At 44.0% G+C, this 15,262-nt stretch overlaps 1 protein-coding gene across 1 annotated transcript in view; it reads right to left on the minus strand.

Annotated features, from left to right (window-relative positions):
* pkd1a (polycystic kidney disease 1a) overlaps positions 1-15,262 on the minus strand; it is a 75,424-nt gene that overhangs the window by 34,490 nt on the left and 25,672 nt on the right. Inside the window, exons 8-18 of the mRNA XM_080520335.1 lie at positions 14,765-14,942; positions 10,879-11,056; positions 8,208-8,422; positions 7,158-7,279; positions 6,924-7,074; positions 4,669-4,931; positions 3,554-3,934; positions 2,522-3,004; positions 2,307-2,438; positions 1,760-1,935; positions 452-582 (exon numbers count right to left, since the gene is read on the minus strand). Coding sequence (XP_080376461.1) covers positions 452-582; positions 1,760-1,935; positions 2,307-2,438; positions 2,522-3,004; positions 3,554-3,934; positions 4,669-4,931; positions 6,924-7,074; positions 7,158-7,279; positions 8,208-8,422; positions 10,879-11,056; positions 14,765-14,942 — 2,410 coding nt within the window. The remainder of the gene's footprint in view (positions 1-451; positions 583-1,759; positions 1,936-2,306; positions 2,439-2,521; positions 3,005-3,553; positions 3,935-4,668; positions 4,932-6,923; positions 7,075-7,157; positions 7,280-8,207; positions 8,423-10,878; positions 11,057-14,764; positions 14,943-15,262) is intronic.

Genomic DNA, 15,262 nt, shown 5'->3' on the forward strand with positions numbered 1-15,262 from the left:
CATTCTGTAATAGAAGAAGAAGCTGCTGTCTGGATGCAGCGCTGACTCAACCGACTCTTTCAAAGTATCTGAAGACTCTAATGACTGTTAACGTTTGATAAACTGCTTCTGCTTTCCACAGCTAATGGCCAGATGACGAAGATCATTATTGCACTTAGTACAAGCACTGGTCCCAGTGGCGAACATCTGTATTTATTTTAAGTGTGACTCACGACCCACTGTTTCAAGGTTCTCGTAAATTTAGCTTTTGTGCAAAGCGACCACAACGTCTGCATTGTTGACGCGAGACTCGGCATCTTCTTCAATATCTTGCCAAAGTGATCGTGATTTATAAACCCAGAGAATACAATTCATTAGACATGCAGCACATTGAAATAAGCTCGAGTTCTTCCAGAAAACATTGTATCTTCACATAAAGACATTTTCACAAGGTTCCAAAATCCATGGTTACCTGGCTGTGAGTAAATGTAGGTGATGTTCTTGCTGAGGAGGATTTGATTTGGGGAGTCGGGGCAGAGGGTGGAAGAAGGGTAGGGAGGCTTGTATTCAAACTCCTTATATCCACCATCACCAAAATGCCATCTGCAGGAAAACAAAGAAACGTTAAACCATTAAAAGGCAATCTTCTGAGTAAATGTGCCTTTTGTCCCTTTTTGGTCCCCACAATGTGATTGCGTAAACATTTGTAAACCCTCACTAAAGTAATAATAAAGCACGCACAAAAACCTACGCTCTCACTGGAAAGGAAGGAATCTTTTCTGACAATGCAATGCAGGGTTTGGACGAGGAAAACTGGAAAATGAAAACTCAGGAAGCCTCACTGGACCCAGAATTGTGAGTATAGAGAAACTAAATAAAAGAGTGCTGCAGAGCCCAGAGGCTTGGGAAAAGAAAAAAAAAAAGGATCGAGGTAGCCGAGTGAAATAGAGAGAGTGGAAGAAAAAAAAAAAAAGTCCAGGGGAAACAGCCGCGTAGAAAGGAAAATTCTTGTCAGCAATGTTCCCAAACCACACGGTTATAAATTGAAGCCACTGCTTTCACTTTGCTCACTGTGTGCTGCGATTACGGCACGCGGGAAGACAAAAAGAGAGAAGGGTGAAACAAAACAAAGGTGGAAGATAGTCACACACAAACAGATGTGATCAGTGAGCCGTAAAAGAAAGAAGAACAAAGAAAGAGGTGCTTTAAACTACAATTTTCCTTTGAAATTCTATCATGCCGACGATCAAACCCTGACGCTAACCATTTTTACAAACGGTGTCAAACATATGGCCTCCGGGTCAAAACCAGACCAACAGAGGGTCTGATGTGGCCTGCAGGATGACCTGGCATGAGGCGAACTTTACAAAGAAGACTGCAATTTCGCAAAAAAGAGCAACTGCTCTGCTTACATGTCCAATGAGAACGAGAATACAACACAGAACTGACGTCATGCCTGTAATGCAGCCAGTTTACCAGTTGCAAGTGAAACAACATTAACGTGAGAGCGATGCAGCGTGAGCTTGTGAAAACGTGCACACTGAAGGCTACAGAAGTCACATTTCATATTTTAGTTAGTTTCTGACGAATTTTCAGACAATTCATTACCGAAGTTCACAATTGTGTGAATATTCCAAATATGCTCATTGTTTTGCCTTAAAGCTAAGCTGAAAGTTGGACCGGTCATTACTTCAGGTTACTATGCCAAACCTAGCGTGTCCCTGAACTAAAATGACTTTGACAGCCTTCTATCAAACTCCTTGAATACAAACGTTTGTACCTAAAGGTGGCGGCGACAGCCTTGTCTACGAGCACGGAGGTGGTGAGAGTCTGAGTGGAGCCCTGAGGCACCACATCTGGCACGCCTTTGACTGTGAGGTTGGCCATGGGCTGCAGCCGGTCCACGGTGACGTTGAAATGCTCTGTGAGCGCGCTGACGTGGTTCATGGCCGTCACCTGGGAGAGACGTCACGCAGCGGTCGACAAGACAATCAAGCCAGGAATAACAGGACAACAAAAGGCTGGAGTATACTCCAAAATTCAATGAGAGTTTAAAAAAAAAAAGTAATTTCAACCCATCAAACAATGGCTCTTATGTTGTAAAAAGCTTACAGTTTTTAAGCCGCGGTGTATTTTTATCCTATTAATTTAGAGAAGCTGTAGAGTGATCACTTCCATAAAATCTTGAATATTTCAGTCCACATTTAAGGCAGGAGTGAAAACCCTTCTAATTACAATTATTCTCAGCGTTTCTGAATGAATGCTTCTGGAAAGCAAGGTATTGAAAGAAAATCTGTCACACGTGACAGGCCATGACAGGAACTCACTGTGAGCTTGTAGATGGCAGCGTGCTGGTAGATGACGTTGAGGACAGTGTTGTAATAGGTGAAATAGGGCTTGTCATCCACTGTCCATTTAAACGTGGGATTAGATCCTTCAAGCACTGAGGCTGTGTAGCTCTAAAACACACAGAGGTCAGTGCAGATGTTAATATTTATCATTAACACTAAATATATATTTTTTCTTCATGCAACACACTCACCACAACAGACTCCATCAGGACTCTGTGTGTCGGATGCGGCTGCACCACCAGCCCTCTCAGTGGCTCCTCAACATGAGCGACCACGACCAGGCTGGCCTCCGTCACGTTATTGTGGGCATCCAGCTCCACCTGCACCGGAGTCTTCTGTTCCTCTTCCCCCAGCTTCAGATCCAGCACTGCATACAAGCTCGGCTCCGCGGCCTCCGCCCTGGACCCCGAGCCGGGCCCCGGCTGGCAGAGAGCCGGACCGGATGAAAACTCCGGAGGACATTCCGGCTGAAACGTCACGCTGAGATTGCTGCCACGCCGAGACATCCTTGTCACGTCCGCAGACTGCACACGGAGGAGAAGCCGGGTGTCGTTGGGCTGGAGGTAGACGCTGCCGTTCAGTGGAGTAGGGTGGAGAACGGTCAAGCCCAGAGGAGGCACAACCCGCAGTGGGCAGGACGCCGTGGCCGGGTACGACGGATCAGCAGAAGTAACCTGGAAGAGCAATACATTTATTTCTCAGATTTCATGTAACTTCATCACAAGAGAGAGGATGTGTTTCCCCTGTCAGCAGCCAGGGTCACCACAGCAGGCCAGGTAATCCACGTGTTATGCCGCATGTAACCAGTAAACCTCTGGTTACAAAGTTTGCCCCTCCAGCCTCAGGTCAGGAAGGCAATTGGCAAACACCATGCCTATACTTCTAGACACGTGCAAAAATTCCCAAACGTTTTTACATCATTGGTTTCATAATTTATAAGACGAAAGTTCTTTTAACAAATCTGAACCTCATGGTCGAGGTGCTCGGTCATAGTTTGGCTCCTCTGGAAGTGGAGATGACAATACAATAATCACAATAATCAGTGTTCATCTCTGCTTCAATCCTCACAAATAAAAAGACTCTTGCTTCGACTAAAACCTGCTAAATAAATGACCCTAATAGAGATAACGCGCCAGGTTCTGCATTCCGAAGTGGCCTCCTCTTCGCGTGTAGAAATCTGTGAGCTGCACGCTGGGTCATGACACGCTGCTTTGATGACTTACCAGCAGGCTGTAGGCGCCGGGCTCTGGCAGACCCGTGGACAGCTGGGCTCCCTGCAGCAGAGTCTCGTTTTGTCCTACATAGAGCACTCTGACGGGACAGACGACTTCATCCAGCCAGCCGCCCTCGCCATCCACCACCAGCGCCTCCACGTCCAGCTCGGGGTCAGGCAGGGGGGGAACATCGTGGTCAGCTGAAGTGCCCGGGAAGTGCCTGGTCTTGTTGAGCCAGAACCACTCTGATTGGTTGAAGGCTAAAACGGGTTGCTTCCCCTGGGACTGTGGAGAGGATTGACAGCGGAGGAGTGACGACGGACCGCCATCGTGCTGCAGGGCGATGACATCACCACGGGAAACGAGGATGTCCTCCAACTGGTCTTGTATCTGGGAGAAACAAGCGTCACAGAATCTTAGGTTGCAGATAATAGATCGCCTCATTTGTTCAGTTGGTCTGTTAATTCCCTGAATAGTCCATGGGCCGGAGGCCAATATGGAACCATCTGGGTGGGCAGATATTTGCCGACCATATATTTTCTGAAAGCTCACAGTCTCTGGTGTCTGAAAAGGCACGATAACCTTTTCAACTTTTGGTAACTTTTAAAAATAAAAATAAAATATGGCAAACTGTGAAAATGTAAAATTGCAATAGCTCAGCATACAAAAATGATATACATTTGCAATAAACGCATACTTAAAGGTTATTTGATATGGGGAATTAATTTATGGCACTCTATCATTGAAGGTCAAGGTGATGCTCCAAGGTCAAAGCATAAGAAAACAAGCAAAATTAAGGATATTACTTCATTTATTATGCTCTAGATACTAGATACTGCCACATATATTTATATAATTCCAAAAGTAATGTAATCTTGAAGGCAAGGCTATAGGCATTCAGGAAATGTATAATGTGCCTTGCCATTTCCGATCTTTGCCGAGCTGTAATTTCTAAAAGCTGCCAAGCTGAAAAGGTTACCATGCTCTTTCAGACGCCTGAGACCGTCAGCATTCAGGAAATATATGATAACCTTTGCCCACCCAGATGGTACCACTTTGTCAAAAATAAGCCTCTGGTCCATGGACTAGAAATTCAAAATCAAATCCCCATTAGGTGCACTCGCCTGCATGTGAGTCACTGGGCCGGCTGGAAGAGAGAAGACCACTTCACTCTGTAGGGAATATCGAGGCCTCATTGTCCCTGGTGGGAGCTGGTGACCCTGGGTGCAGTTGGGGCAGGAAGAAGTCTGGCATGGACTGGAGAGGGGCAAGCAGCGGCGCTGGAAGGGGCACCACTGCTGTAGTCGTGGGCAGGAGGGCGGGTCACCGCTCCGGGTGTCATTGGGGATGCAGACGGCGACCGGAGAACACGCCGGAACTCCACAGCCTGTGGTATGAGATTAGTTTGTCCTCGTCATTCTCCGTAGATATATAGAAGGCCACAGGTCGCTGGAGCCACTCTCCGCTGATTTACGGGTAAAATGGAATTATGCAACCAGGAAACCCCACAGGGAGAACATGCAAACTCTGCACAGGAAGGCATCCAAGTGGTATTTTCACTGTGAGTTGAGAGTCGTAACCACTACACGCAACCCGCTGTACACACAGCTACAATAAAAAAAAAGAAAGAAAAAGACATAAACGTCTTCTTAATCATCTGATCATTGTAAGACATCCATGAATGCTGTAAACCGGATGATTAGCTTCAGGTTTTGATACTTCAAGTTTATTTAAAAGTTTGATTATCATAAAAGTTCTAACAATGCAATGCTGTGAAAGAGAACGAGGCTCATATTGAATAGCGGCGCAGTGAAAGAGGACTATTATTTAGTCAAAAAGGCAGTAAATTACTGGTTTTGCAATTTCTACGCCAGGTTACAAACACGTCGTAACAAAGCACTTGTTCATCTCATCGCTGTCTTTTTGCGAGAAAGTTTCAAAATGGAAAATATAATCATGCTGATTTAAAAAAAAAAAACAACAACAAAAAACGACAATGACTTTAAAAATGAACACAAAAAAATGGGAGAAATTGTCCCACTTGCTTTGTACAATAAAGCAAAATTGCAGATGAAAGCAATAAATTAGAATGCAAGAGACAAAATCAAACAAACAGATCTCTTAAAAGGAAGCCCTGAAGTGTGTACTTGTGAATGACGTGTGCCGTTTGTTCACAGCGCTGAAATCTCAGAGAGGAGCAGAGCTGTCGCCGTCATTAATACTGCAGTTGTGATACGATAATATCTAAATCATCTCTTCACGCTGCTGCTGCTGCGTTTACGAATAACTTGTGATAGAAAACAAGCTGCCTCTCCTCCTCCTCCTCCTCCTCCTCCTCCTCCATCTGTTTGACCTTGCTTTTGCCCCAGATACATCGATTCCTAACATGTCCACCACCTAGCCAACAGTTTCAGACGGGGCTGGATATTGTATGGACGACGCTTTGAAAGCTGATGTGGATTTAATTTTTGTCCCCCAACACTTGACAACGAGCCTCCCACCCCGCACACGTCTCACACCAAATAGTAGCTGTTGCCTGTTTAGACTGAAGGGCCGTCACAAGCAGTTACTTTAGTGGTAGTTACCCAAGAGCTTCAACTAAAAACACGCAAGTCTATATAACTTTTATTTATCCCATTGGGAAATTCCTCCTCTGCATTTAACCCCTCCTATTCATGGTTACCCTGAACACGGTAGAAGCAGTGTGCTGCCACAGAGTGGCACTCAGGAAGCTGATGGAGGTCAAAGGTCATGCTCCGGGATTAAAACCTATCAAACCTATTGAAACTACCAATCCCAAGTCTATGTGTCCAATCTCCACTACACAAATACCGCGATGTCAAAATTACATTATAGAAGAGTGATTGAACTGTGGTAAATCCCGTTTCCTTGCAATATGTTGTACTGTACATCCCCGGCAACTACAAAATGGTCCATTTAAAATGCAACAGAAAACTGAATAATCAGGATAAATTCACAGAAATTCGGTGATGTGTTAACTAATACATTTTAACCAACAGCTGATTATTTTACAACTGGTGGCCACAGGACGAAAGTCACAGCACAAAAATCAAGGAGAAAGTCAACAAACCGCTCTGCTTCGTAATCTGCACAAATCATTATGACAGATCACATGTGATCAAAGATCATGATGTCCTGCAGGACGCAATTTTAAACTATTCAATTTGTCTGTGTTAGACGTACATTAAACTCTAACCATGCGTGTTTTTAATGATTTCTTTTCAAGAATGAAGCCTCATCGTGGGAAAAGGCATCGCCCTGACCTTCATATTGGTCCTGCCGACCACAGCACAGAGCCAGGGCTCATTATTCCTGTGTGCAGTTGGGTTTTTTATTTTCTGGATGCGTTGCAGCTCACCTGGTAGCAGCAGGTGCGGGTTGGGGTAATGACAGTGCGGTCTGTATATCTGGAAGCGGACGTGGACCTGTGAGCTGAGCTCCTGAGCAACGAACTCCAGTGAGGACAGGCGACCATCCCGGACAAAGCTCAGTGCAGGGAACAACAGCGTCTGTGAGGAAAATCGCTTTCATCAAAAAGGCCTTGTGGAAACCCCGCGGTGGGCGAAACTAGCGCACTGACATGCCTCCTTACCTCTAAGGCCCTGCTGGGAGGTCGTGGTGCAGATAGTGGCGCTGATGGAGCATGGTGCAAGGGATTATGGGATGGAAACACAGCCATTCCCACTGCGTAGACCCCAGCATCTGGGACACGGACTGGGAAGCAGAAGGAGAAGAGGGGAAGTGAATGGAAGAGGAAATTCTTGAGAAATAATGAAGTCCAAACAGCAAGAGAGAGGGGAAAACAAAGAGAATAAACCCCCTAAAGAAACAAAGAACAACATATCAGCACAAGACCTGTCTGCAAAACTGGAGCCTGCCACAGACAGCGAGACAGAATCAAAGGCGGAGGAGACCAAAAAAACCAAAACACCATTAGGGCACCGGCAGACAGATCCACATGGTCGCCGTGCTGCGTTGGCTCCTCTTATACGTTTCTCTGGAGGAACTCAGCCTCATTAAAGCTGCTCCTGTGGCGCAAACTGACACACTCAATTCAGTCTGCCTTCTGCTTGAGTTACACTTTTACATCTACAAGTGCATGTAGGAAGAAGTTTATTTCTATAAATTTTTTACTCTCACTAAAATACTTCATTAGACACACTCATCTGAGCGGATGTACGTACCACCAAAATGGTGCGGCTCTCCTCAACATCACACCTCCAGCAGTCTACAATCAACACTATTATCATGGCAGAATGAAAGCAAGCTTTCAGTAATGTAAGCCACTTCAAAAACTAAATTGAAATAAATGGCTTATATATGTGCCACTCCATCTGCATTCCACATGATTTTGACCTTGACGAGCACAAAATGCAATTCTCCTTTGGATCGCTTGTTGAGATTCTCTTTTCTATGGTGTCATTTTAAAAACCAAGCCTAAGGCACTGTGATCTGTAGAGGTACGTGAGAGAATGAAAGAGAAGACACAACGCGGCAAACGACCATAACATTAAGGGAGCGATTGAAACTTTACCTCAGATCTTAAAGGATTATTCCCTCTTCAAGAGTATTTATCAACCAAGAACTGAATTCAGCTTCGTATGAGTGCGTGGGCATTGCATGCGTTTGTCTGCTGGCCTACCTTGAGGTGTGTACTGGCACATGTAGGCTCGCTTGGAGTCGCAGCGGTGTGAACTGGTCTGGCCATGCTGGTCGAGGCAAACGCACACGTTGCCACTGGAGATCTGCGAGCGTGGCGGCAGGCCGCCCTCTCCCTCCTGTGCCTCGGATCCGTTCGCCCAGTGCAATTTGCCCGGCGTTTCGACGTCGCTCAACCCCAGCCACACGCCTCGCTCCCTGGCGTGGAAACAAACACGCGCCATGTTACATTTAGCCGAGCGGCCGCTGCCAGTTTAGGGGCTGGCTGCTTCACTCGAGGAGCAAGATGTTGTTTTAACAAGCTGTGAATGTCTTTGACAACCTCACTGTGTTCCCGACAGCCACAACAATAAAACCACTGACGTGAAGTGGATTCATTACAGCAGCAAGTTGAACTTGTGGTCCTCGGAGAGAGGAGAGAGAGAGGGACACAAGACAAACTGTGATGGCTGAACGACACGGTCAGAGCATCCACAAAACCCCCAGCCGCTGTGATCGCCCTCCAATCAACAGTGACGCGGTGATACTGCTATGTGCTGGGAACCCCGTCACAAGATTCCAGGATGTAAAAGAAATCTGCTGCTGAGATTTTGCAGACAGATACCCCAATACACCTTCACGGGTCTAGTGGAATGTCTACGCCTCAAAAGGTCTATTCCAGCAGTGAAAGCTGAGAAATGACAAACTGTAATGGATTCATGTCCACCAGCACAACATGTCGTGCTGAGCAAAGCACCAAGACGCCTTTGTTGGTGAGGCACAAGCTATGAAGTGAACATTTTCACTTGTGTTTGGCCTTAGTCTGTGATCCTGAAAGCAAATACGACCAATCAGAGCACCATTACGGAGGCAAATTCAGACAATCTTCTTTGCCGAGAGCTGGGGAACAGCTGAAAAATACAATCAAACAGCATTTGCCCTTAAAACTACAAAAAAATATCTTTGCGGAAGCTAAGATTGAAAATAGACACAAAGAAATGTGTACACATAAAGGCAGAGATGCAAAAACACAATATCAAGTCGGACGACTACGTAATGGTGAAAGGACATACCAGCAGCTGAGATATCTAACGTCATTTAGTCGCTTTTGTGAAGGTCATCATGCCACATTGCTATGCCACGTTAGGAGACATGGACCACACGCACACATGACGCTCCACAGAACATTCAGTTTTAAGAGTCCTCGGTCTCAATTAACGACAATGAAGTAACTGAATTTTTGTTCAACTTCCCTTCAACAATCAATGATTGCAGAGCAGGGAGGCTGAAAAGAGGCTCTGATTGAGCTGGTACACAGACAATATCAGACATTCCGTACTTATCTCTGATTGTGTCAGATAAAATGGATTTTCCCTCCACGAGTCGACTAATGGACTGCAGAAATTCTTCCAGTTAACAAAAACCAGCGTGTGACTGAAGAAGAGCTCTTGGTCGGGAAGCACAACAAACCTTCCAACGTTTTAGTCAATTTGTTAGATGCTTCGCGAATCAGTTCACCAAAACAAAGGTATACTATGAAAACATCTTGATGCAACTGAGTTGGACAAGGAGTTAAACTTTCAAGAAGAAAGAGGATTGGGGGGGGGGGGGCTAAAAACAAGGACCGATTACTGGTCTTTATATAAGTGAGGGGGTGGAGGAAAACATGAGCGGAGGAGGACGGAGGGGATAAACTCCATCTGCAGCAGCCTTTTCTTCTCTCATCCATTTAGACCCATGACCAAGGCCTCTGCCCTCACTCACACACACACACACACACACACACACACACACACACACACACACACACACACACACACACACACACACACACACACACACACACACACACACACACACACACACACACACACACACACACACACACACACACACACACACACACACACACACACACACACACACACAGGACTCCTCCTCCTGGGGTGTTAAAGTTGTAATGCAGCTGTGCTTTTACAGATGTGTTTTTGTGACCTTCATCCACCTCAACACCAAACACTCAAGAAACTTTGTCCTTGTACTTGAGGCCAAACGCGGAGCTCCTTTCACATGGCGTCCATCTGGAATGCGTGACGCACCAATGTACAGTACATACGTGAAAAAGATGCGTTGCTATGATGACTAATATGAAGCATTACGTCCGACTTGGGGAACCTATGCAATACGACGGACTGTATTTTACAAATCCAGAAAATAGGGAGCAAAGAAAAATGTCAATACGTGAATCCATACCGATAAATAATTGACGCTTCACACAAACAAGTCCCAGCTCGTGCCGACAAGATCAAAGAAGCAAGGAGAATTAAGTGACCTGCACTTCTTTACAATGCATATATTTTAGTGAGTGAAAACTCGGCACACGTCGCCTGTATTTATCTGTTTGAATGCGTCCTGCTGCAAACATCGTGTTCATGCAAACAACGAGTGGAGAAGTCGTGAGGTTATTGTATTTTGAATGTGAAGGCATATGCTGCGAACGTTTGAATAGAGACAATTACTGAATTCTTGTGCTTTAAAGATGTTGCAATACATTGAGAAGTCATAGAAATATGTCTATTGATTTTCTTTTTTTTCTGAGAATACACAGCACAGTTGGTACATTGCAAAAACAGACAATGCTGCTGAAACTACAAAAAAAAAACAAACAAACTCACTGAGTGACTCTGGGTGCCAGCAGGTTACGCAGCGCGTCACTCCTGACCACGGCCATCTCCGCGCCGCGGTTCAAACACTGCCGTCGAGCGTCAGTCCAGCTCAACTCCCCTGGAAGGATGTGGAAACAGCTGGAGGACTCGGCGTGGTACACGCTGTCCCTCGGACAAAGAGGAGACGCTGGAAAAGGAGAGAAACATTCACACAATTCAGACCGTTAAACCGTGACAGGCTCTTAAAATAGAGATTAGAACTTCCAGATTGCAAATCATTTAAATACCAAACTGAAAATAATCATCTCGTCAACATTTGTGACACTCTAATATGCAGCGTTCATTGTGCTTTCACTAGTTAAGACCTTGTCCAACATCTGTTCAATTCTTCGACACAATTTTAGTGCCAAACGACTGCTCACAAGTATCACAGTCCTGGCCAAAGATAAAGTCTGTTAGACCATAAACCACATTACATTCTTTATAGTTCACTGGTGTTTCCTTATTTAACTTTCTGAGTGGAGTTCTGCGGAAATGCATATGCAAGTTCGTTCCCCAAAAAATCGGTATACGACCGAAAAGGGCGCTAAGAATTGTTCACAAGGTTGGTTTTCGTTATTTCTACAAGCAAAAACTTTAAAATTCATTGATGTGGTGGAGTCCACAACCACTCAGATATTGTACAAAGCAAAGAATAACTCAGTACCGGGTAAAATCCAGAAAACGTTCTGTGAAACACCGAGTGGTTCTGATTATAGAGGAAAGCTCATTTTCCAAAGTTCGCACGACCCTGAAAAGTTTCTGTGTTACCATCTGTGGAGTAAAATTGTGGAATTAATTAGGAATGGAGATGAAGAAATATCAAATATAGTAAAGTTTGGAAAAAAAACATAAAGAACTGATTCTTGAGAAGTACAATACTTCCTCTTTGTGAGGGTTTGATTGTTAAATGTACCGTAGTTTATTATAAGTATCTGTGCAACTGTTGGTGTCGCATTAAATTGTCAGTAACTTTTGTCATCAGGCTGTTGACGGGGATATAGGAGTGGTTGAGTAAATAAAGTTTGACTTCTTTCTACTCCTTTTCGTTCACACAAATGTAGATCAAGTGGAATGTGTTTGTTTTTGTTATATTCATTTAAATGTTTCTTTTTTTCCCTTTCTCTCCATTTTTCTATTTGTACATTCCAAATAAAGATTCGTTCATTCATTCATTCTTATTCTTATAGATTAAAAAGACGAAAGAAATGCATTGTGAAGTGCAAAAAAACAGATAAAACAAGGACAGAAACATTTGTTCGATTCCCAGACTGTCTGAAGTCACACTGCTAAAAGTCAAGATTAGAACTGACTGATTGTTAAAAAATAAATAAAAAATCACAAAGTTCACAAAGAGCTGATCAAATAAGCAGTGGTGTGTGGATTTACTGGAGAAACCTTTTCTACATGACATGTTGAGTTTGTTGTGAATGTTCTGACTATCTGCAGTCGGGTTGATGTCGATGTTGTGGTTCACACTCTGGAGCTTGTTCTCCCTCTCTGGTCGACGTCACAGTCCAGAACGACCCAAATATCACTTTATTACATATATTAGGTCTGAGTTCAGCATGTCTCCTGCCTTCACGTTGGATGAAGCAGTATAGAAGATGGATGTGTGAATATGTGTATTTTTCTTTACTTTTAACAACAAATGTATGCCACAATATGTTGATTTAGCGTTTAGGTACTTTACATCACTTTAGTTTAGTAAACAGAGATCCCAGGGCAGCATGGACAACCTGTTGTGTGCAAACTACTGATAATGACTCGTAAAAAAACACACACACACACACACACACACACACACACACACACACACACACACACACACACACACACACACACACACACACACACACACACACACACACACACACACACACACACACACACACACACACACACACACACACACACACACACACACACACAAACACACACACACACACACACACACACAATCATTACTACTATAAAAGGCAATGAAACTACGTCATGTATTTCATCCAGTAAAGCATAAAGCAGGATCAAAGCCAATGAGCATAGATTTATTTATGTATTTATTTCTTTACTTTTCTCCTTATAGTTTGCCTGTTGGAGGATTTAAGGATTGGAGGATTCTTGATCGTCGTACCAGCACACCGCTACATGAAACTCTGCAGTCCAGGCCTGGGCGAAGCCGAAACAGAAATAACTAACTGCCCCCCCCCCCCCCCCCCCCCAGGGAACTTCAGTTTCCTCACACAATCCAAACATTAATTATAAATGTGTGACCGGCTCCTCTGTGATAGCGCTGTTATCGACTTCCGACACTCTTTGCTCGGTGTTGGATGAAACAGGTTCCAGCTTCATGTCTGGACTCAAACTTTGGTTGAGCGCAGCGAATGAAAATTACTGGAGGTTCGAGAAAACATTGGATATTAGTCACAAAAGCTGTGTTGTATTCAATGTTTTCACATCCCACCGGAGCATTTTCAGTATGAAACCTTGAATTGTGGAGAGGAAAAGCTGTGGATGTGACTGTCGACGATCAAACACAAACACAAACTCAAGACAAAAAACACAGCAATGACATTTATCAATGACACTTGCTTAATATTCTCTATTGTCTTTGTATTTATTCTCAAGATACATCTGCTCCACAGTGGAAATCAACACCAAAATACCCCTGAAGAATCAAACCGCTGCATACATCAAACAACAGTAAGACTGAATTTTAAATATCAACAGATATGAGAAACGGAGCGAATGTCACGGCAGATGAGTGGCGGTACGACGAACGTGGACGGTGAGAAGTTTGAAGACGTGAACCTTATCACTGTGCGTGAGTGTGTGCGTGAGGAAAGAAGATAATAACACAATTACCATTTCGTTAGTGTGTGTGTGTGTGTGTGTTGGCTTCTGGGGAGAGGAATTAATGAAGTACAGATTGTACAGACAAGGAGCTGGTCACATGACTGCACAGGCTGAAAAGTGCCTCTATGTATTTGAGCTGCTCAGCGCTGAGGATTCTAACAAGTGGAAGTTTGACCTTGGCGTCTTCGCTGTGGCCACAGTGTCACTTTATGCTGCAGGAAGCAGCATAAATATAATAAGTAATATAATAATATAATAAAGTAATATAATTAAAGTGCACCGGCTCAGATGTAGAAGGGCAAACAATGTGCAACGAAGAGACGAACCGAACAAAACATGAAAATATTTGCACCAGCGCTTCAAGTGGGAAACAAAAACTCAGTGCCGGTCCTCCCTTTAGCGACCTGCTGTCAGTTTCTCATACCAATACGGGACAAAAACATGATATTCAGTTGCTTGTACAGACATTTTGGGTAAAATAAAGGCATCTTGTACAGTGTGTGGATCCACCGGCTGCCTTATTATAGTAGTGTTAGATAAAAAAAAAAAAAAAAAAAAAAAAAAAAATATATATATATATATGTGTGTGTATATATATATATATATATATATATATATATATAGTAATGCCTTATGAATGTGGTCATAATACATTATAGTGTAGACCTTTATACAAACTGTTACCAGTTTCAGTTTGCTGTTATTTTTATGCAAATGTGTGCTTTTTGGCTTTAATTAAGAGGAGTTAACGAAGCCCTCTTTGGGATTCAACACTTAACAGTGAAAGTACACGTGGCTCTTAAGCACTACTTTAGGTCTCACTCTTTGTGTTTTCAACAGAAAGCCATTTTCCCTGATATTCAGACTCCCATCAGCGGCAGAGGACAAACTAATTGGACGTCGATTACTAAAAGGTTGGACGGCATGCTGAAAATGCTTTGATTGTCCATCAGCTGGGAGGCGAGACTGGCTACTCGGCTTGCGTGTTGACGAATGTTACCTTTGGCAACCTGGACACCATCCTTTGTGATCTTCCAGTCCATGTCCAAGCCGGCAGCACCCCAGCTGACAAGCCGGACCTCCAGACTCTTATTGGCCACAGCGAGGGCGGGACAGTGCAGCTCCAGCTTGGGAGGAAGAGTCACGATCACCTCCCCACGGGTAGAGACCTTAACGACCTAGACAAGCATGGAACAACGTTCTCAATACAGGACCATCAAGATGAAGTGAAGATGAACATGACCTCCTTCAATATTCCAGTTTCCTTTGTGATACGAGCACAGCCGGGAATCTATTTTTGCACCTGGTTCGCAACAGAAAGCACAATTTCTCTTTGAAAGCACAAGGAAGCAGGAAATGGCCAAAGGAGCAAAACAAACAACACACTTACATCATGACTGTGTTTACAGAAATGCAGGTTTATCTATTTTTTCCGTCTCAATGTCGATAATAATCACCGATAAAAACTGGAACCGTTAGTTTGAAGCTAATTTAACTG

Source organism: Blennius ocellaris (genome assembly GCF_963422515.1).
Source record: "Blennius ocellaris genome assembly, chromosome: 3".
In the NCBI taxonomy this organism is placed as follows: Eukaryota; Metazoa; Chordata; class Actinopteri; order Blenniiformes; family Blenniidae; genus Blennius; species Blennius ocellaris.